Below are 21258 nucleotides of genomic sequence, written 5' to 3' on the forward strand. Positions count from 1 at the left end.
AATCTCGCGGTGCTCGAATATTAAAAATAAGAACGCGCAGCAGGACGTTAACACCGAAAGAATGATTTTTATAATTGATTCCGACATGCGCAAAACACGCGTAAATAAATAAAACTTCTCTCTCGATGGCGCGTATTAAACATGACTCACGCATGAAAGCGCTTTAACAATTCTCCGCGCGACTGATTACCTCTGTCGTAAAATTCGCAATGAAAATATTTATCGTTTTCGATATCATCGAAAGTGTGTTTCGGAAAACACAATTACGAGTAGGTACATCGCGCGTCATAACTTCTCGAACGCACTATGAGCTCGGCTAAATTACCCGCTCGAAATGTAAACGTGGTGCACTAAAATTCTGTAGTGTTTATATCATCGATCCGTAAAAAGACGACACGCATCGCGAATGAGTATGATTAATCGTCCTCCACACGGATACGGCGAAATAAGGCTGAATATCGTACCTTGAGAAATTCGCGAGTTTAATTACGGATTCACTGAAATGGACACGTATCATATATATATATATATATATACGCATGTATTAAGTTTTAAGTAGATCGGAGCAAATTAAGTCTCCTCGGCATATATACGTCCGCAAAGATTTAACTTTGACATTTGAACGCATAATGCGTCGGTATTCGTAATCTAAATTGGCGACTAACCATGAGTTAACATGTATAATTCGTATTGACTTATTAATCTCAAGCATCGTGAAACACGACACGTTACAAATTGCGATACGACACGCGATAAGCTTCGCTCTAACTTCTCATGAACGTTCAACACGTGACACATATCATTTTACTTTCCTTTACTTTATGTTATTTCATTGTCCGTAAAATGAAGAGAAAATTTTATATCAGAAGCTGTACAATACCTACTGTAATGTTGGCCATCAAATTTCCAAAAAGTATCATATTAAACTTTGTCTCGCATAAACTTTGTCACTATCGTAAATATTACATTTATAAGGGATAATTAGGTGCTTTCCATTTACATCAAAACTCAAATAATTCTCACTCGTGACGTCGTTCTATCCTTTTTGGCAATTAATGAATAATAAAGACAGAATGACGTCACAAGTGAGAATTATCTGAGTATTGATGTAAATGGAAAGCAACTATATTCACTCTCTTCCTCTTTCTTAAACATAATTTTAACTTAAGATTCATATTCCGATATATCTAATCTTTCTTTACATTAAATTGTATTAAATAAAGTGTATCAAAAGAGATAATGAGAAAGATATTTATCAGAGTCTAAAAGAAAATCAACTTTAAATTAATAATATATGCGAATTTTGAAACTTTACGTTGCACATAAAAAATGTCCTGTTACGCATCAATGATCACACGAACAACGTATCGCGTTATGCAAGTCAGATTGTCAGAATATGGCTTGAAAAAATGTATCGTACCGTAGTGCTGCAGTAGTACGGATCAATGATATTCGTGGACATGAATCGTTAACATAAACTGAATTCTTAAGAAGACGAATGTATATACGTATAATAAATCATTCGCTATGACGCTTATTCGGAAAAATATTGTCAATCCGATATTCCACGTAGAGTATCGAATTCCACGAATATCAGATATAAAATAAAATATATTCGAGATACATTCTTATAATAATGATCGCGCATTGCGTTACACGCGGAAGGAGAAACGGGAAGTTTTATGCTAGAAATAATAGCTGATACGATCGGGTCATACCTGACGTGGATCGTCACTTTCGTGAAAGTCTCCGGTGTCACGACGGGAAAGCAACGGAGTCCTCGATCGCCAGGACGAGTCCTCCTCGCCATCGCTTACGACTTTCGCGTTGCACAGAGAAAACACAATCGCGGCACGCTATACAGCCAATCTCACGCGCGCGGCCGCGGCTGTCAAACGATCGACATAACGCGTCAAGGACGTCCGGCGTCGCCTCGAAGGTCACGGAAGGACCTTTCGGAACGTCCGATGATAGGACGCGTTAATGCCGCGCATTGGCCGATTTCCAAATCGCTCGCTTTGATATCGGGGGCCGATATCGAAATATATACCGTTCGCCGGGCACCGCCACAAGTGGTTGTGTCCCGCTGCCACCGGGAAAACACCTGATCCTGCGCTCCGTAAAGTGAAAATGACTTGGACGAGTACGTGGGGGATATGCTATGCGCGAGAAAACACCTTTTGTTCGCGCGAAGATCTTGACAGTCTCGGTCTTAAATCCGGATTTGTCCCCACCGATCAAAGCGTTTTCATCGCTTTAATGGGCAAACTCGAACGGTGTCATCCTTCCGCGGGAAGACCCGCGCATCGCACCCTCTCCTGACAGCGTGGCTCGTCAACGAGCCCGTTTGTTCGTTCGATCGCCCGGAGGATCGATCCTCCGACGCAAGTAAACACGGATGAAGAGAAGAAAAGTGGGATGGGCAAGAGTATTTGCTGCCGCGCACCTTCGATTGAAGCACGAGGGATCAAGCGTGTCGTTCGATCGCGGAGCAGGGTCCTTTCCCCTTCGGGAGCGATCCTTTTCTTTCGCTCGAATTCGATCGTCGATCCTCCGGGACGGCGCCGGCGAGACAAAAACACTCGTCCCTGAGTTCAACAATTATTTTCGATGTCTTCGTCTCAATGTAAAACGCGTCCTAGCCCGGCTATCCTTGCGTCTTTCTGTAAAACGACGCGACGGGAGCACCTCGCGCACGAAGCGGAGCCGCGACGAGTGTACACACGCTACACGCTCACGCTCGTCCGCTCGTCCTTAGCCGACCCGAGGGGGTGTCTCGCGACTCGCGAGGGCTAGCTTTTTCTGTTTTCCAGCCTATCGACTGCCGTGCACCCCCGCGTTATACCGCAGGTACTAAACCGGCCACGATGACGCCTGCGTCCTGCGTCCTGCGACCCCCCGCGTCCGATCGCGCATGACGTAGCAATAAGGGCGCGAATTTAGCGCAACATTCGAGATAGGGAACACCTGATAGCGAATACGCCGACTTGCTGGCTGTCTACTACGATTACGTAGTAGATTACGTAGTAAATCTTTGATTCGAATGGGTTCCGGGTTTAGTATGAAGGTGAAGAAACCTCGTCTACGTTTGTTCTAATTATATGTAGAAATGAAATTAATAAAATCCCTAAATTGGAAAAAAAACTCGTTAAAAATAAAAGAGAGATAAAACGCAAGATTATATATAAGTATATGTGTATGAAATATGATATATAATGATATGCGACGTATGAAGTAGAAAATAGTTATGGAAAGGATATGAAAAATTAATTATAAAAATTATAAAAAATAAGTTTGAGGAAACAGAGATTACTGACAATTTTTGTGTTCCGATCTTAAAAAAAAAAGTTGCACTAAAAATAATTTTTTTTACGATGGGAACACTGAGATACGATACCGCATTGAGAAATATCATTGATACGTACTACTGTGGCATGTCGCAATCCGATTATAAAAATCTCACAAAAAAAAGAGATAAATTTATTTATATCTCTCTTCTTCGTGTGTTAAATAGTGTGAGAATTTAAAACTTTTTATTATTCTTTTGTCGCTTAAATTTTTGCGAGAATAAATATTAACGAATATCTATAAATAATATTCATGCTTAAACGATGTAACGACGACAATAGTTTTTAAATTTATAAAAAACAAGTTTCGATTTAAATTCCCGTTAAACGAGACGGATCAATAACGCTGCGTCAAGGTAGCTTTGTTCATTACGTCGTTCATTACGGTACAAAATTTAACATGTGAAACGTATCACATGAGATTAAAAAGAAAGATGTAGGATTTTTTTCAATCGAATCAAACAGAATAGTGAGTATTTGAGACTGATAAATGGGAAACAAAATTAATACATATTGGAACAAATAAAAATGTGCAATGTGTCCTATGATTTCACGGTGATATTATTCCCGTGTAACTTAATCGTCGAATAAAAATAATTGTCGTTTCAAGAAATAGATCCTACAATGCAACGCGGAATGTCTGAAGTATATTGAGAATTATAAAATCGTTCTCGTAAAGAATCGCTGTTATCGGAAGTCAAAAGTGAGCATGGATGGAACTTTAATTGGCATACGCTGAAATTCGCTGTGCGCACGAACGCCGCGATTTAAAATAATAATACGCGACCCCTCCGCGCGCGATAATTGTTATCGATCGACAAAATTCCTTTTAATCACTTACCAGTTTGGGTGCTGCTGTCGAATAAGGTGCTGGACGTTTCAACCGTCATCGATGCGAAAGTGCCATCCGTGATTTGAGCCGAACTGTCTCTTCGTCCGCGAAATCTCTGAGCCTGCAAAACACACAATACATAAATTTCTAATAACCAGATTAATTTAACTCGTCAAATTAAATTAAATAAAATTTAAGTCATTAATTAAAAGAATTTAACAACTTTTTATTAAAAGAATAAAGAATTTCTTTTGTGTTTTTTTTTATGTAAGAAAGATAATTTAAGGTTTCTTTTCCTTTTAATACTTGATTTTTAAGGGAATATTTAAAGAAAACATTTTGTAAATATTGTGTTTAAACTTATTTTTCTTCTCAAGAATAATTTTTGCCTTATAAAATTCCCTTTCGAAATAAAGAAAAAGCTAGAAATTAAGGAGGTATCTATTCGATGTCTTCCATCTTGGAAATTTTTATAAAAATTCTTTGCCGACTTGATAAAGCTTTTGTTAATAGAAATTCGAATGGTTACTTTTCTTAATGCGTTTATCGTAAGACGGGGTTCATTACTGCGAGTTGTCAAAAGAAACAAACCACGTCGTCACTTTGAGAGCTCTGTCGTCTAAAGTTGCGGCATCGTATCATCTCTTCGGTGGTGCTCTGCCGTCGAAAACCGCGCGCTATCAGAATCTCTTCCGTGGTGGATTGTCGTCGTACGATTTTCGGCGCACGGTGAATATTATCGGGTGCGCGGGCGCAAGGACTGGGCTCTCTGGACGAACACGAGGAACTATCCGGCGATCTGCAATACAAAGTTCAATATGAGACACGGATCGCCTAATAGTGAAAATTTAAATTCAGAATTATAATGTTTTAATTAATTTAAGTAAACTTCACCTTGTGCAATTACAAAATAAATAAAAAACATCTTAATTATAAATTAATTCCATTACTATTTTTATCTTGTTTAGTAAAAAAAAATTCGAAATAATATAGGTATCTAAAAATATTATACGTGTATGTATTATAAATTTATAAAAATAATTTGTAAAAAATATTAAGTAATTATGTAACAATATTTAAATACACAAAAGCTTAAGCGTACGCAACGTTAAAATAAAATATTTAAAAATAAACAATTTAAAGTGTCGATAATAATTTCTCAGATCAAGAGTCTATCGAAGCATCGGTGTTCTTACTGTACGTTAAAAAAATCAATAGAATGTAGGTACCGTGGTGGCCGACCAGCCATGGAAGTGGACTGTCTTCTTAAACGACCTTTTCTCTGTCCGATAGGACTGATGTCTCTCTTATCGGTTCTATCAGGACTCAGATGACTTTTTGAATCGCGACGTCGCGGGTAGGAAGCAGAATCCGGGCTCAAGGAGTCTCTCCGTGCTTTCCGACCTTCAACCAAGATAAATGTAAGCCGTCACTTATTCAATTATAGAAATATCTTCTTCAATACTTTTGCCAATCGTTATTTATATATAAGAGAAATTTTTGCAAGACGTTTAATTTACGAAAGGTTTAAATTTTGACATACTGCAATTAGCAAAGTTTAAAAAATTTTGACGATATGTTTTAAGGTAATCGTAAAATAGATAATAAGATGAATTACAGATAATGTACAGAACTTTGCTTTTATATATCGTACAGAGAAACAAATCAGCTGTAACAGCCGTTGGTACCTACCCCCGTCATCGGGATCCGGTGACAAAGTTGGCTGGCTGCCACGACGTCCCGTTGGTGGCATCGATTCGTCAATCGCTGCTTGCTGGCGTATCAACCTCGACAGTTTACTCGGCGAGACTTCTTTACCCTTTGCGAAATTACACTGTCGAAAAAATCAATGAACGTTATAAAAGCTACCCTCGAGTGAAATTAAAGATCTTTAATCGAAGAAGCAATGAGCTCACTTCTCTCTCTTATTACAATTATTAAATAATTATTAAAAAAGCAGTCGAAAGGCTTTCAATTGTTCGTTAAATATTGATCAAGGCTCAGCTTATATCTCATCGCAAACTAAGTTACTAGCTGCTACCCTTTGCCGCTAGAAAAAGACTTTATCGATAACCGCTACCTGCGTGGTCGAGTCTCTTCGAGCGTACGGATGCGTAGGTGTGTTGTTGACGTTCGGGGAGCCGACCGGACTGGAGCTACCGGAAGTCGAAGTGCCGGGAAGCGGAAGGCTACTTCCGGCCGTCGGTGAGATCGCCGGTGGCGTTACCGAGGACATAACGATGGTCGGTGGGCTCACGTCCAGGCTGGATATCACTGGCGAGGTGTCGATCGACACCGTCGTTGTCCTCGTTGATTCGGTCGCCGTTGTAGTGACCACGGACGCCTTGCCGTTGACTATCAAGGACGACACCGTCATCACCGTTTTTGTATCGATCATCGTGGGACCCGTCGGTTGAGTCTTGGCTTCGAAACTACTCGATCTCTCGCTTCTTTCCGTAGAGTTTCTCGGAGCCTCGAGATGTTCTCTACGATGGGAGAAAATTAATGCGCGAGACGCGTTTTATTATTCTATTGATACGCAAAGCCCAAAACATGAATAATATGTTGTTCTAATAGATACTGAAAAATATCTAGTACGTTATATTATACGTAACATACGTATACAATTCCTTACGTATCAATTATTTTGAAAACAATTAATTAGAATAAGTCACTTAAATATTTCAGTTATATTTATTAGGTACTTATGAAGATCTAATTGACTGTTGTAATTTAACTAACCGAACCGTATTACTGCCCGCGCTGTCTGTGCTGGAAGCGCTCGGTCTTTGATCCGTTCTGTAATACTTGGTAGGCGTGACGCCACCTCCGTCGACAGACTGTTGAGATTGCCTACGTCTGTGATGACGACAATTGTGCTTACGGTCGCCGGGACTCTGAGATTGTCCGGTAACCACCGAATCCCTCCTGGATCTCGCGCTCTCGCCCGAACCGCGACGAGAGTTTCTCGATTCACCCGAGCCTGCAATAATATAGTAATTAACAAGATGCACATGTACACAATTCGTTAAATAATTTATATATATATATATATATATATATATATTTATTTATATTTCTTTCGTAAATGATTGTCTTTATATCGTTGAATAAAGTTCACTTAAAGTAACGAAATCCGTATAACATAATTTATAAGATTCCATACGAGTCTATATACGTATACACGCACACGGGTTAGGTTAGGTTAGGTACTTATCGCCATAACCGTTTGGACGAAGTACGCCGGTCGTCTTTTCCAAGTCGTTTTTTTCCCACACTCGACTAGTCTAAACCGAACTATAGCGAGCAATGAAACTTTATTTTTCCAATATAAAATCCGCGATTCCATATTCAGGACACATCGACCCCCCAAGGTCTACTTTCAGCGATATCATGACTCGCGAAATTCGCGAATCCGTTTTCGCTGAATCCACGAAACGAGGGACGACCGGGCGAGGGTGTCGAGGTCGAGGGTTTCTATATGTATAGCTCAGTAGCTGCAAACGCGCTATTTTTAGACTAGTACTGGTATCGAAGAGCGAGGTGCTTTCTTCTCGCTTCTGAAAATTTTCACCTCGACGTGGCGTGGGCGAGATGACCGTGGGCGGCGGCTGCGGCTGCAACAGCACATCCTTCTTGCTCCAGAGTCTGGCTATGTCGTTCTTAAGGTCACTGATGGCGGAGTCCCGTCTGGACTTGCTCGACACTTGACTCCGAATCCCGCTGTCGACCGAGCTCTCCCGCCTCTTTCGCAGACTGACCAGGTGGCTGGCATCGGTGGTGGTTTGGCGCGACCACGGCAGTGACTTGGCGATGTCCGCCAAGGTCTCCCTTCGGCAGAGCTTGTTGCTGCGGCTGCTTTTCGTCGAGATACCCCCGCCGCCCCATTCACGCAGAATGTCGGTCAGCTGAGCGAGGCTCGATCGCCGACGACGCTGGTTCGTCGGCGAGCAATCCTGAGCCTCGTTCGGTGGCGAGATCGACGTGATCTGCGCCGCGGAATCTCGCCTGCCTGTTCCTACGAACAAACGCGTTCGGCTAAAGAGAATCGTCGTTCAATAAAATTGTAAGATATGACGTTGTCTATAGTTATCGAGTTGCTACAGGAGAAGACTGGGTGCAATTGTAGAGTTGTTATTGAGAAGTCTGATGCAACGGTAATAGGAGTTTGATGGCAGTTTTTGTATCCTAGGCTTAAAGTCTATCCAGACAAACTTGCATAGGTGCATAATCATGTGCATAAAGAAGTTTGGATTATTGGTCTATTTCCTTATGCACATGCATATGGACCACGCAATTCTCTTATGCTTATGTTCATGCGCTATGCAGGTTTGTCTGGATTGACTTTAATAAAGAGTAAATTATAAATAGTGAGATATATTATATCTTGCGTATGTGTAACGGAGGAAATTATACAAAAAATAAAAAAATAAAAAAAAAATATTAATCAATTTCTTTATACTTAAAAAACATTCGTTTGTACACTATGATGTTCGTAATATTAAAAAAAAAATGCGTTTTGCTCGAAAGAGGCGGAAAAGAATACAAAGAATATAAATACCATTAACTTTCAGACTTTAATATTCCCGCAGAACGCACACGCCGCCCGTTACAATCCGCATGAAAATAAATGCAAAGCACTTTTGCACGAGGAAGACCAAACGAATTTCCATAATGTGCTTTCGTGCGAAAAATTCCTGGTTACGGACTAAAAGCGTGTGAGCGTGTCTAATGCGCATACCCAGGCGTTGCCTCAGAGTGGACTCCTCCACCTGCTCTCGCACGAGGTCGTCCCAGCCATTGCCGCCCTGCCAAATCAGCCCGACCTGATGACTCAGGATCGGCAGGTTGCACACGAAGCAGATCGCTGTCATGGTCCTGAAAAAGAGGAAGCGCCCGGTCTCGGTTTAAAGCCGGCAGGTAAGCGCGACGTCCGCTCGCGCGCAAGCGGTATTACGGCAGAACTTTCAACGGAAGAATAAGAAGGTGCATCTCTCAACGATATAAAAGTTATGTGAAACCAGGCCATGCCAACAGAGCGCTTAAAAGTGATATAATTTGTCGAAGTCGTGGTTTCTCTGATAAAACCCTCAAAAGAACAAAACAAAAAAAAAACGGTGAACGAGAGACAAAATTGTCATGCTCGATTTTGCTTCAAGCTATTTTCCGGTATTGCAAGATACAGCGGGCGGAGGCGCGCCAAGTATTTTGATATATACAGATGCGAGCCTCTTCCTGCCTCCTCTTATCGTCGCGAAACCACGCTTCGTCTACTTCGCCCACTTCGTGGATACGATCGAAAGAACTTAACGAGATATCCAAGATAATACAAACGTAGCTAAGTAGAACAACACTCTAACAATGTACGATAGACACAAGAACGCAAGTGTATAGTAGTCAAAAACGGGAGTGGCACAGTTGTGTAAGCTCGACTATGTCGACTTTTGATAGAAACGCATGAGAGAATAATCATGATAGATCTCTTAGGTTTACATTAGCGCGAATGTGACAATTTTAAAACAGCGCGGAATACTTTTGAAAAATTGATACGCCACGAGCAGAAGTTAGATCTTGCAACAAATATCGTAAACATTCTCACATTAACATTTAGATATTTAGAAAATCAAAGGAATATTTAACATCAATTTGTGATCACGAACACGACACTTATAGATATAAAATACTGGAAAAAAAACAACAATTTTTTCACGTTTTATCTTTAGTTTTAAAACACACACGCACACGCACACATTCGCGCTATATACTGCGGCCGTGATATACATGCCGTTTAATGTTTAATATATGTAAAATTGAATTCTTTACGTCGTCCGGAATTAGCATAGATTTAAATATGAAAGATATGTAGACTTCGGGAGCGTCGAGTAAACGCGAGCGAACGCATTCTAACATATGCAAAGCTCGAGATCGTCGAGATCACACACGTCGATATCAGCCTCCAGTTTAGAAATGTTACCGCAGCGTGTTTCGCGAGCGCCGATGAACGTCATTCCAAAAAGCGTGGATGCATAAAGAAACTCGAGATATATATATTATACAATTACTATATAGAGCGAGAGAGCCGCATATATATATATATTTTTTTTTCTCATTGTATACAGCACATACTGAAAAGTTTTTTAGAAGGCATATATCTGATTTGATGTTTCGACCTGTAATGTCGAAGTCTGGGGCTCTGCAACGACATCGCATGGCAAGGGCCTGGCCGACCTGCAAAAGATACACACACACAAACTTTTTTTTTTCGATCGACCGCTTCGGTAGTAAAGTAGTTGATGTAGAGAGGCATCGCGCTCTCGATGATGCTGTATCCTGAAAAGGCGCATGATACTCGAGATAGCGATCATCACTTTTAATTACAAGAGTCACGTTGTTTTTATACGTAAACCGACGCCACCATCGGTTTCTTATAAGCGTTATCGATAATCGATGACGTGGTAAAGAGACTGGACAATGGGAGTTATGATAATGCAATGCGAGAACATTGTAAATAAATAACGTATGTTGCGACTAGACAAAATGTAACGTGATATAATGTTTTATTTATACATGTATATGTGTGTTTCGTAGAATAATCCTGCACACGTATCATCAAAATGTTTCAACAGTTGTTTAACAGTCAGCCGGATCGCTATGTGATATCAAATTAAATATAATGTTTCATCGTGTATATGAGAAGAAATGTGTGTTTAATTATTAAATCTATTTTTAAGTACGCGGAATATTATCATAAATGTTGCGTGAGACTTTCCGCATCACTTTGGATCTCACCTCCGGTTTCATCCACATCCGATACTCGTACATTAAGTGAAATTTGATAGAACTGCATTCCCGTCGAATATATACGTGCAAACTTTAACGCTAGAAATTTTACTCAAATACGCACTTTCGTCTATAATCATCTTCACACAATTCCCGCGAGAGATCGATTCGCTACAACCTTTGCCATATTAATATAACATTCCCACTGTGAAACCCCCCACTGTGTCATAATGGTATTACCTCGTTAAAACTTAACTGTCGCGTAGCCTTGTGTTAAGAGAAATCGCAAGTCGACCAACTCCAACCCATTCGTATGCTAATACAGCCGGTCGTTAACGGCGAAGTTTAACGGCCTGTAAGTATAAGACGAATTAAGAGAAGTAATTCGAATGGGTGACAAAAGAGAGAGCGTTTCGGTAAAGCGCAATTTCGCCAGAAAAACCGTAGACCGAAAAAAACTGCAGCTTGTTTGAAAGCCGGACTCGAAACGTGAGCGGACAACAATTAATTAATCTCCCTGTCAAAGCCACAGGGCTTACTTATGCACAAAGTGACCTAATTAGCGATTCACTTGCCCCAATTACTTCGCTCCGCCAAACAAACGAGCATCAGTAACGAACTCACGTTTAATATCGATTGTCAATAAGTTTGGACACAAAACTTCTTTGAAAATACGAAAATTTTGCATATTAGAAAGTTTCAGGTAATATTACTTGCAAATTACTCAATTAAAACTTGCAATTTTGTGATTCTCATACTCTTTGTTCTCAATTTGAGTATTTTATTTCATTTCTTTGATTTAATATTAGTTTTAATTAATGCTGCAATTAATACCGAGTAAAAATGGGCGGAACGTGCCCTGGATTCTTTAAAATTCTTTCTCTTGAAAAATTCCTGGACGCGAGTGTTGTGAAACAATTTTCCGTCTACCGTCTACGTAAGTACGTATATAGCTGTAGGTGGTCTGGTAACTGAGTATTAAATGTGTAGCGTGTGCGAGACAAATAAAAATTTAAATAAAATGGAGAAATTCAAAGGAAATTCATAAGAAAGCGTTAACAATATTATTGTTGTGAATAATCTATTCTGGAATACAAAAAATTTCCTAGTACAAATCTCAACGAGAAACATAATTTTTTCCCTGTTTTTTTTTTAGTAATGTTATTTGAAGCGGGAACGTATAATACAGATGCAACGCAGAGATTGCAAACTTTTATTTGTCTGCGTTAAAGCCGCATCCCAAGCCATGCTGAGGTTTGTAAAGCGCGAGAAACTACGCGAAAAAGTGCATTACGATAAAGAATATAAAAAGATTGACAGCATAAAAGTTTCAATTTTCCTACTATTACATATAATCATATTAAGTATATTTAATCGAATTAATTACGGTTTTTATAATGCAGCGTGATAAACGAAGAAATGCGTATAACAATTTTTTTATTGGCCATCACGATTTCGTGCATTATTAAAGGCGATTGTAGCGGGAAGTGTGTTTTAATCAATTTTACAGAATGCTTTTCAAATCGTGAAAGTCAATCTTGAAAGTAATGAAATTAACTTATTGATATTTAGAAAAACAAATTTTAAAAGTTAAGATTTTTTTCTCATTGCACTGATTTTACATTGATATTGAGATGTATCAAACACATCTCTTTTTAAAATTACAAAGCATACATGGGATATAAAACTGTCTCTGGTAAACTAATGCGGTGTGAGAAAGTTTTAGGGATTTAATAAAATTTTTAATAAAAGACTTGGTTAAAATAATTAGAAATAATGGTACTTGGAATTCTTTTTATGTTCGTTAATCGTGAAAGATCGAAATTTATTTTGCATTGTTAAAAGAATATTACGTAATTTTAAGAATGCACGTACGGAGATATATTTTTGATTCCTTTTTATTAATGAATATTGAGTGGATTATGCGTGTAATATATTTCTTCGCGTTATGACTTTTCCTAATGCTCGATTTTAAGATATACATTATGGTAACAACCTAACAACGCATGCCAAGTAGACCATCCGGATCACCACCTCGCGTCGCCATAATACGTGGTTTAACGTCACATTGTGGCTTGTATTATCGGCCAGCGAAACGTCATTAATACGACAGCTTTGACATTTCCTGTTTCAACATCCATTGTACGTTAATAACGCCGATTGCGAGAGCTGAGTGGAAAATGGCTTGCGTTACGCGACGATAGAGCGAGACAGAATTATTTGAAAATCAAAACAAAAAATAAAATTCATTTCTGTAAAAAATTGTTTATATTTTCTTGTTGTTGCAGCAACGTATATTTTCAAGAGAAAAATGCTAGGTGGAATGATTTTAAATTATACGCCGCGAGCAATATTAAAATGAAGAAACTTTTCTTATTCTCGTATCGTGAATTATTATATAATATCCTTTATTTTATTATCCTCCAGTTCCGCAATTGTGTGGTGTAACTTATTTACGCAACGTGTATAAAATGAATTACTCGCCTCACGTTAACATTAAAATTATGAACGCGCAATAGATATTCCGTGATATCATATTCGCTCCTAAATGTAATTTTGCGCAACACGACACGCGTGTGTAATTCGAAGCGTCGTAACCGGAAACTACCACATATAGGTAGGGTACAAGAAACAGGATTGCATATTTCAAAAATTTATGTGAATATGCATTCGTCAGTCGTTGCGTTCTCAATTATATAACCAGAAATAAAATGTAGCGATCACATTTTACTTACTTAATCTCCTAATACTAGTTCTTTTCAAAGTTTAAACCATTATGTGATAAAACAAAAACTTGGGGAGCTCATTTTCCAGAATAAAATATTTTCGATATTAAACGTGGAGTGGTTTCGTACATGTTTTACAGCACAAAGTGTTTTGTATTTCGACGATTATATAATTTCTCAGACATTACGTTTAGTTATACATATATATACAACGGCACGTGGTAAAGTCTCTCGTAATGGCGAGAAATGTCTTAAGACGTGTTTGCTCGAAGGTAATAATAACTCCTAGAATATCGCGAGAGATCACCGTGATTGCGGTCTCGTAAAAACGAGCAAAGTTTATCCGCAGAAGAATTCGCGGAGGACTCGGCAAGGTATAGTACCTGCGCAAATTGAAGGACTCCGTTTTCCTCGCATCGCGGATCTCGACGCAGTCCACGCGAAGTACCTTAATAAAATCCGACCCCAAAACTCGTCAGAAGGAAAAACTCATCCGGCATCGTTTCGAAAGCTCATCTACGAACAAGCTGACGGCCAGTAACGGTTAGATGAGGGAGAACGAGATGCAAAGAAAAAAAAATACGAAAAAGAGTCATCCTTGAGATAAAATAAATCCTCTCTGCTTTCATCCTGGATGAAAATCGCGAAAGGTTTTCCAGGTGAAAAAAAAGTAGAACAAAGAACTTCCCGAGCAACATTCATCTAGCCTTTCTCGATATTTTTTAATTGACACGATACTGTTACTACGCTCTTTTACAGTTAAGCTGTAAGTTTTGTTTTACTTGAAAATATTATTATTGTCTTGATTATTCTCTGTTTACGCATTGCTTTGTAGTAAATGACGTTACATGATAGCATTCATTTATTAGAGAGAACGTGAACTAAAATAATTTTTTGAAACAAACTTAAATATTTTTATAAATTAAAAACATAATTAAGTCTATGAAAAATACATAATGTAAGTAAAACAACAGAATAATATTCATAAAAATGTGGCGGTGCAATGCGAAAACGAGTTTTTTTCGTGCTTTATTCGGAAACGTCAGAAACGTATTACGAGATGGAAACGGCATTCTCCACGTAAATGATGATAAAATATCCCTTTATCGAGACGGTGCGGTGTGCACATTTAGTAAACTCGATCATGTCTGCCACGCGTTAAAGCTTTCTATCGAGTTAAATATTTGAGGATGACAGGGAATCGATAATGGAGGTATCAATATATGCTTTACACGGAGATGTTTGTGTGTGAAGTAGCAAATATTTAAAGAATATTGTTCGAAGAAATGCGATTTTTTAACATATATGATATAATATATATATTATATGCACGTATATATGTATATGCATACACATGTATATGTGTATGTATACACACATATATACATAGATGTATATGGGTATATAGAAAGTTTTAAGTGTTTTAATTATACTGAATAATTATACTGTGTGTAGTATACTGAATCTATATAAATGTCAATCAGTTTATAATCTATATTAATTGCAACAAAGTATGATTATTACTGCGGAACAAGAATGTTTAATAAAACCAAAGTTTTAAAAATATTGCACAAATTAATCACCTGGGAAAAAAATGAAAATTTTAGGTCGAGTATTTGATTAACTTTTTCACTACTCTTGGAATATGTATGTTTCATGGAATTTCTTTCGTTTCTAGAACGAGGTTTTCCGTCCACTCATACATATTTTTAAACTCAAACGACTTCAAACAATGTTACAGAAAGATTGTAGCGTTGAAAGAATTAAAGACTGTTGATATCGTCCAAAAACGTATAACATATGTTGAGAATCGCTCGCTAAATGATTTAAATTAAAATAAAATTAATGTGTCACCAATGGGAAGTGTAAAATAAATGGAGGATAAAATAGATCGAAAGGAAAAGAAAGAGAGCATTATATATATATGTACGAGAACAGAGCCAAATACCAAGAGGATCGCTAGCCTTTTAATATTGAAATTGGCATTACAGCCGACGATAATTGCTTCCAAGAGAACTCCCTTGACTCGCAAAAGACCCTTTCGTGCGAGGATCTATTTTAAGTGTTTATTTTCTCTATCGGACACGGTTCTCCAATTTTCTGCTAACCCTGACTGATGTTTTCTACATATATCGTAGGATAGTGGTTTCCACCAAATCAAGCCATTCGAGGCAAATCGAAAGTAACTTATACGAGGGTAGCGGAACGAACGGTCCATATTCATTTCCAGTCGACGACATGCGACTCGCGATTATTTCCTATCGAGGGATCACATTTCGTGATACGATCGTTCGTGATGGACGTAACAATACGAGCGCTGTTAGATACTCGCCCCAAGTGGTCGTATCTAAGGGGCTTGATACTTGGGAGAAATACTCTGATCTACAGGTGGGCGTTAAAAGATGAAAGACATGACGGCGCCGTCGGTCGGTAAATATATCTTCCTCGAACATCTCCACCATCGGGAAATTCTATCACGAACAATGCAATTTTTTGTCTGGGGGATCTACCGTCACAAGTCAGTTAACGCGAAAAATATCGTGTACAATTGTTCATCGATATCCTCTCGAGCTTCGCAAAATTACAGGAAAAGTGACAACAAAGTACAATATTATCTGAAAAATGGTTACACGCTAAACATATCGATTATCTATCGCTATTTTATGATGCTAATACACGGTTTGTGACAGAAAGTTAAAAAAACCAGCGGGAGAGAAGAATTTCAATTTCCTACGCAAATATTTCCTCTTTAAACGATACTATGATGTTTATCACGATATTTCCCCTCGGAATCGTTCCGAGGAAAATCCATTCGGTCATCCTGAATAGCCAAAGAATCAAAAGATGATATTTGGAATACGATGATGACGTCCGAAGAAAAATCTGTGGCTACCCGCGCTTCCGGAGGATTTATCCGGAGAGATAAAACACGAGGATATATAAGACGCGCGTAACAACGTTTTCTTCGAGGTTGGACAAGAAGCGATCTCGCTGACGAATGAACAACGTTTCAACGTCGCGCGAAAATCCCAGAAGGCTCGTGGAATGCGATCGATGGTAAAAGAGGAAGGAAACGAGGGACGCGCATCGAGCCACGTGGATCAAACACAAAGAGTGAAAATCGGGCACACCGTTGCTCGACGCCGAACGAAAGCTGCGAAGGGTATTCCCATAGCAACCATCGCGACAACAACGTTGTTCGCTATAGGAGTAGGAGAGAAGAAAGAGCGAGACGAGCGACGTACAACGGAGACGTCGCGATGACGAACGGAACGGGGAGGAAGGAACTGAAGGATCCGCGAGATTCCCGAGGGCGAAGGAGAAACTAATATCCTTTCTCTCGTACCGGCAAGCGGAATTTATTGTTCGCGCGAAGACCGGATTACGGATCAAGCCCTGTGACCAAATGAAACTTTCTCTCTCGCCGCAGCATATATAAATATAAATATCAGATATATTTCTGTCTTTTCTCCTCAGTATTACATTTAGTGCTATGAATACTGATAAATCGGTGCTACTCAACCTGCGATCTTATTGCACGCTGCTTCACATTTATATCTCGCTGTACGAATAAATCGAGGAATCTATTTGTGATTTGTAAGTTCAACGACAATTCGCCCTTCGACACAGCGCGAAATTGTAAATTGTATATAAACCAAAATTGCTCGATCTACGATCTACTTACCGCGATTGTCACGCGTATTTCAGAATAAGTGACATAAATGTAAAAGATTATAATAATAATAGAAAATTGTATCATTTATAAATTTTATAATAATTATAAAATATTTTTTACACGCCGACTAAACGAGATGCAACGCAAATAATATAAAGGCAGATACGATAGTTTTCTCTCTCGAAAAAGAAAATCTGCCCTTTTTTTATAAATTCGTATAACGTAAACAGATTCGTATGCGCGTAAAATGAAACTACTTAATATATTTTCAACGTTGTATTAAAAATATCAGGAAACATTCTTGTTCGTTATCGCAATTAACTGATAAGAGAGAAATTCTAAAAAATTTTCACGAAAACTGTAATTGATATAAAAGTATCAAACAACGTCTATATTGTGAACAACGTCCAGGCGAATTTTGGATCGTAAATAAAACCGGCAGAAAACAGGCGCCATTTTATCGTCTGGAAATACGTGGAAACTGCAAGAAATGTTTTCTACGTAAACTTTTCATACGTCAAGTGCGACGACGAAAATATTCGGCGATGCTTCGAATACCCGGCATCGTGAGAACCTATTAAACGCCGAACTAGACGAAACTTAATCAGACACGAGCGAGATTTCATCCGTTTATTCTAAAATCTAATCATTTCTCAATGTATTCATTCTCATTAATAATATTCCAAATATCGCGCCGCTAAGAAGTTTTCCCGCGCGAATGAGCGAATAGGAGCGAGTAGGATGCGTCACGTGACTCGTCAGCCTAGCGCTTGCCGATTAGTTCACGTCGTACACCGTATACACGTATATGTGCATCATCGCGTCGCGGATGATTGCTCGTCGCTCCGCGTTTCCGCGTCTCTTTGACCGATCCGGGCGAATTTTGCGCACACGGACAAGTGTCGAGTGTGATGTCGGGAGTGTCGCGTTCGGCTGCGGACCATTGTCCCGGCCGGGGTGTGTGGGAACAGTTTGGTATCGATCGCGATCGAACGCGATTAACTCGCCCGTCGTTGGCGTCGTGCGTCGTTTCGGCATTCGCGATCCGCTGTCTGTCTCGCGTTTCGACGTCGGTCGGCATGTCGGCACGTCGCAGTTACTTACAGGCCGTTGTGTTAGTTGGGTATTTCACGTGTCGCGAGTGTCCGGCGACCGTGTGTTACTGCCGTTCAGCATCTGGGATCGCTGAAGGAGCGTCGAGGGATCACCGCGAGGGAGATTCGTCGGGACAGGGTGATTCCACCGAGGATTACGCTTGTCTGCGATATTCGCTCGTGTCCGCCATAATCGCCCGAGACGTGATACTTTTCGTGATTTTCTCGACGTTAAGTGGCGTCAGAATTGCCAGAAACGCGCGTCGCGTCTGACGATGACTCCGGTTAAATTAATCGGTAATTAATTTATTTTTCGTTAATTTCTTGTTTAATAATATATGGAAACAGTTTTGAGAGAGAGAGAGAGAGAGAGAGAGAGAGGGGGGGACAGGGGGAAAGGGAGTGAAAGAGGGGGGAGGGAGAGAGAGAAGGGAGAGAGAGAGAGAGAGAGAGAGAGAGAGAGAGAGAGAGAGAGAGAGAGAGAGAGAGAGACAACGAATTACATAGTTGAAAATTTTATCTTAATTAAGCAATCCTGCCGATTAATACCTGTACTATTTTATTAACATAGAAAATTATTAATTTTTTGTCTGACGCATAGAAAAACATATTAGATTACAAGCAATGTATAATTGGTGATTAATTTATTTCTGGTCAATTTATTAATTTCTTGTTTAATAATGCATACGAGAAAAAATATTAGGAGCAACGAGTTATACATTTAGAAATTTTGTTTCAAGCTGCATTTTTGCAATTCTATTGAATTAATCGCTCCGATTAAGGACGTTCTCCGATCCTTATACCAGAGAAAATCGATTTTCTTAGGATTTTCTTGAAACTGGGAATATACGTTAATTTAGGTGTGCTTTATGCGTGGTATAACGTTCAGCACCTCTTCCGGGATAAAAAATAAAGATACTGAGCTTCAAAGTTTCGAAAAAAAATTTTAATCTTAATTTTTTTTAGTTTTGGCATTTTTTCCTTACAGAACTCGACGAGAGCAGGAGCAACTTTGGTCCTTTTGGCCAACCTCGTATCTCTTACCGTTTGGCCTGGAAAACCTTTTCCGTAGTAAAAGTTGAAACTTTGAGGCTCAGTATCTTGATTTTTTATCCCGGAAGGGCTACTGAACGTTATACCACGCATAAAGCACACCTAAATTAACGTATATTCACAGTTTCAAGAAAATCCTAAGAAAATCGATTTTCTCTGGTATAAGGGCCGGAGAACGTCCTTAAGTTGATCGGAGTTTCGGCGAAATCGTCCTAAATCGGAGTCGATGAATGCCGGATGAATCTGACGAGCAAACTGTACTGTATAATAAATAATTGGTCCGCCGCGCGATCGCGTCTAAACGTATGTCTTATTTCTGCATCCACGCGATTGGCATCGTTCGACAGAGAAATTCATTCACTGGTTTGCGCATTTCACGAACGCGTCCGCGAGTGTGTTGGAGTATATCCCAGGTGCATCGGAGAACATCAAAGAAAATCGTGGCGGTGAATTATACGGAGTACAGAGGCGAAACATTTCGGGTCCACGACACGCCGCTCGCAACACCGGATGACGGTGAGTATCCTTCACTTTTTTTTGCCCGCTAAATTATTACCGGAATATTTCCGTCATGCAAGGTAAAAAAGTTTGCTTGACATAGAGGTCCTTTCTTTTTACGGCATCTCTGTGGCTGACGTAAATAACGAAGTTGCTTCAGATATACCTGATGTGATAAAAAAGAAAATATCAGTAACTCTTACTGTTACTCGTTACCAAAAAAGAGAGATAGAACGACGTTTGTGTCGTTTGTTGAAAAACGCGCACCAAGCGCCTTATAATCCTTATAAAACGTGTGTGTATCAAACAACATAATCGCGGCGACGACAAATGTATCTGTTTGATATATTCGTCTCGCTATAGAAGCGAGTCTGGCGAATCTTCTCGCGAACCAAGTAAGTAAGGTAAATGAATAAAAAAAAAAACAGATTTAATTGTTATTTTTCAATTTTTATCGAACAACAAATTTTCTATGTATTTAATTAAAAAGCCGGAATAAATTTAAAAAAAGTCGAAAATCGTCGGGGGGCGCAACTGCGAAATTAAACGTCAAAAATTCAGGCCGATCTCTTGTATATTTCGCTATATCTATAAATTAAATCGTTGTTGCCCACCGGTCAACTACTCGTCAAAACTGTGGAGCAAATTTTTGCGAGGGGAAAAACTATAGGAGGAGCGGGGAGGGAATAGGAATGACGCGTGCACGCCCCCGTTTTCCCGCCAGCGGGCACGAATGCGATTTAAAAGTCAAATTTTCAGCGACCGTGAACGGGGACGATAAAGCGAGGCATTAAGTGATAAACGGAGGAGGAGCGAGGATGACGCGCCTCGCTAATAATTCACAATAAGAACTCCGCGCGATTAATTAGGCAGACGCTGCCTGTCGCTCGGAGACGGGGAGGGGGACGTCGCGAGAAAATATCTAGCCGAAAATATCACCTCGGGGAAGGAACCGTCTCCCTCGACTTCGGGCTTGATGAAGCGTTTTTTTTTCCGAGGTTAATGCACGTTATCACGCTTCAAAAATAGAACGGAATGAATCGTCGAAACCAGAATGGAAGGAATACTCCGATAAACGGGACGACGGCCGCGAATCGGGGCTCGACGTGTTCGATGAAACAAGCAACTTCGTGGTGCATCCGAGCGTGAAAATTGTACGCGAGCTATAGGACGCGCCTTCGGTGAAATCAATTCCAAGTATTTCCATTTCCGCGGGGAACTCCGAAAGAGTTGTTGATAATGCATGCGACGC

General features: G+C 39.6%; 1 protein-coding gene and 1 long non-coding RNA gene across 2 annotated transcripts in view; one reads left to right on the top strand and one right to left on the bottom strand.

The window, feature by feature from the left end:
* Positions 1-21258, bottom strand: part of Rsh (Rap GTPase activating protein radish) — a 127101-nt gene that overhangs the window by 28340 nt on the left and 77503 nt on the right. Inside the window, 8 exon segments of the mRNA XM_077424079.1 lie at positions 4189-4300; positions 4771-4978; positions 5409-5583; positions 5872-6013; positions 6260-6665; positions 6922-7162; positions 7754-8197; positions 8921-9057. Coding sequence (XP_077280205.1) covers positions 4189-4300; positions 4771-4978; positions 5409-5583; positions 5872-6013; positions 6260-6665; positions 6922-7162; positions 7754-8197; positions 8921-9057 — 1865 coding nt within the window.
* LOC143907362 (uncharacterized) overlaps positions 17489-21258 on the top strand; it is a 43474-nt gene continuing 39704 nt past the window's right edge. Inside the window, exons 1-2 of the long non-coding RNA XR_013259836.1 lie at positions 17489-18752; positions 19856-20024. This is a non-coding gene — a long non-coding RNA (uncharacterized LOC143907362). The remainder of the gene's footprint in view (positions 18753-19855; positions 20025-21258) is intronic.

This window comes from Temnothorax americanus, unplaced genomic scaffold (genome assembly GCF_048541705.1).
Source record: "Temnothorax americanus isolate GAGA-0224 unplaced genomic scaffold, ASM4854170v1 Scaffold8, whole genome shotgun sequence".
Classification (NCBI taxonomy): Eukaryota; Metazoa; Arthropoda; class Insecta; order Hymenoptera; family Formicidae; genus Temnothorax; species Temnothorax americanus.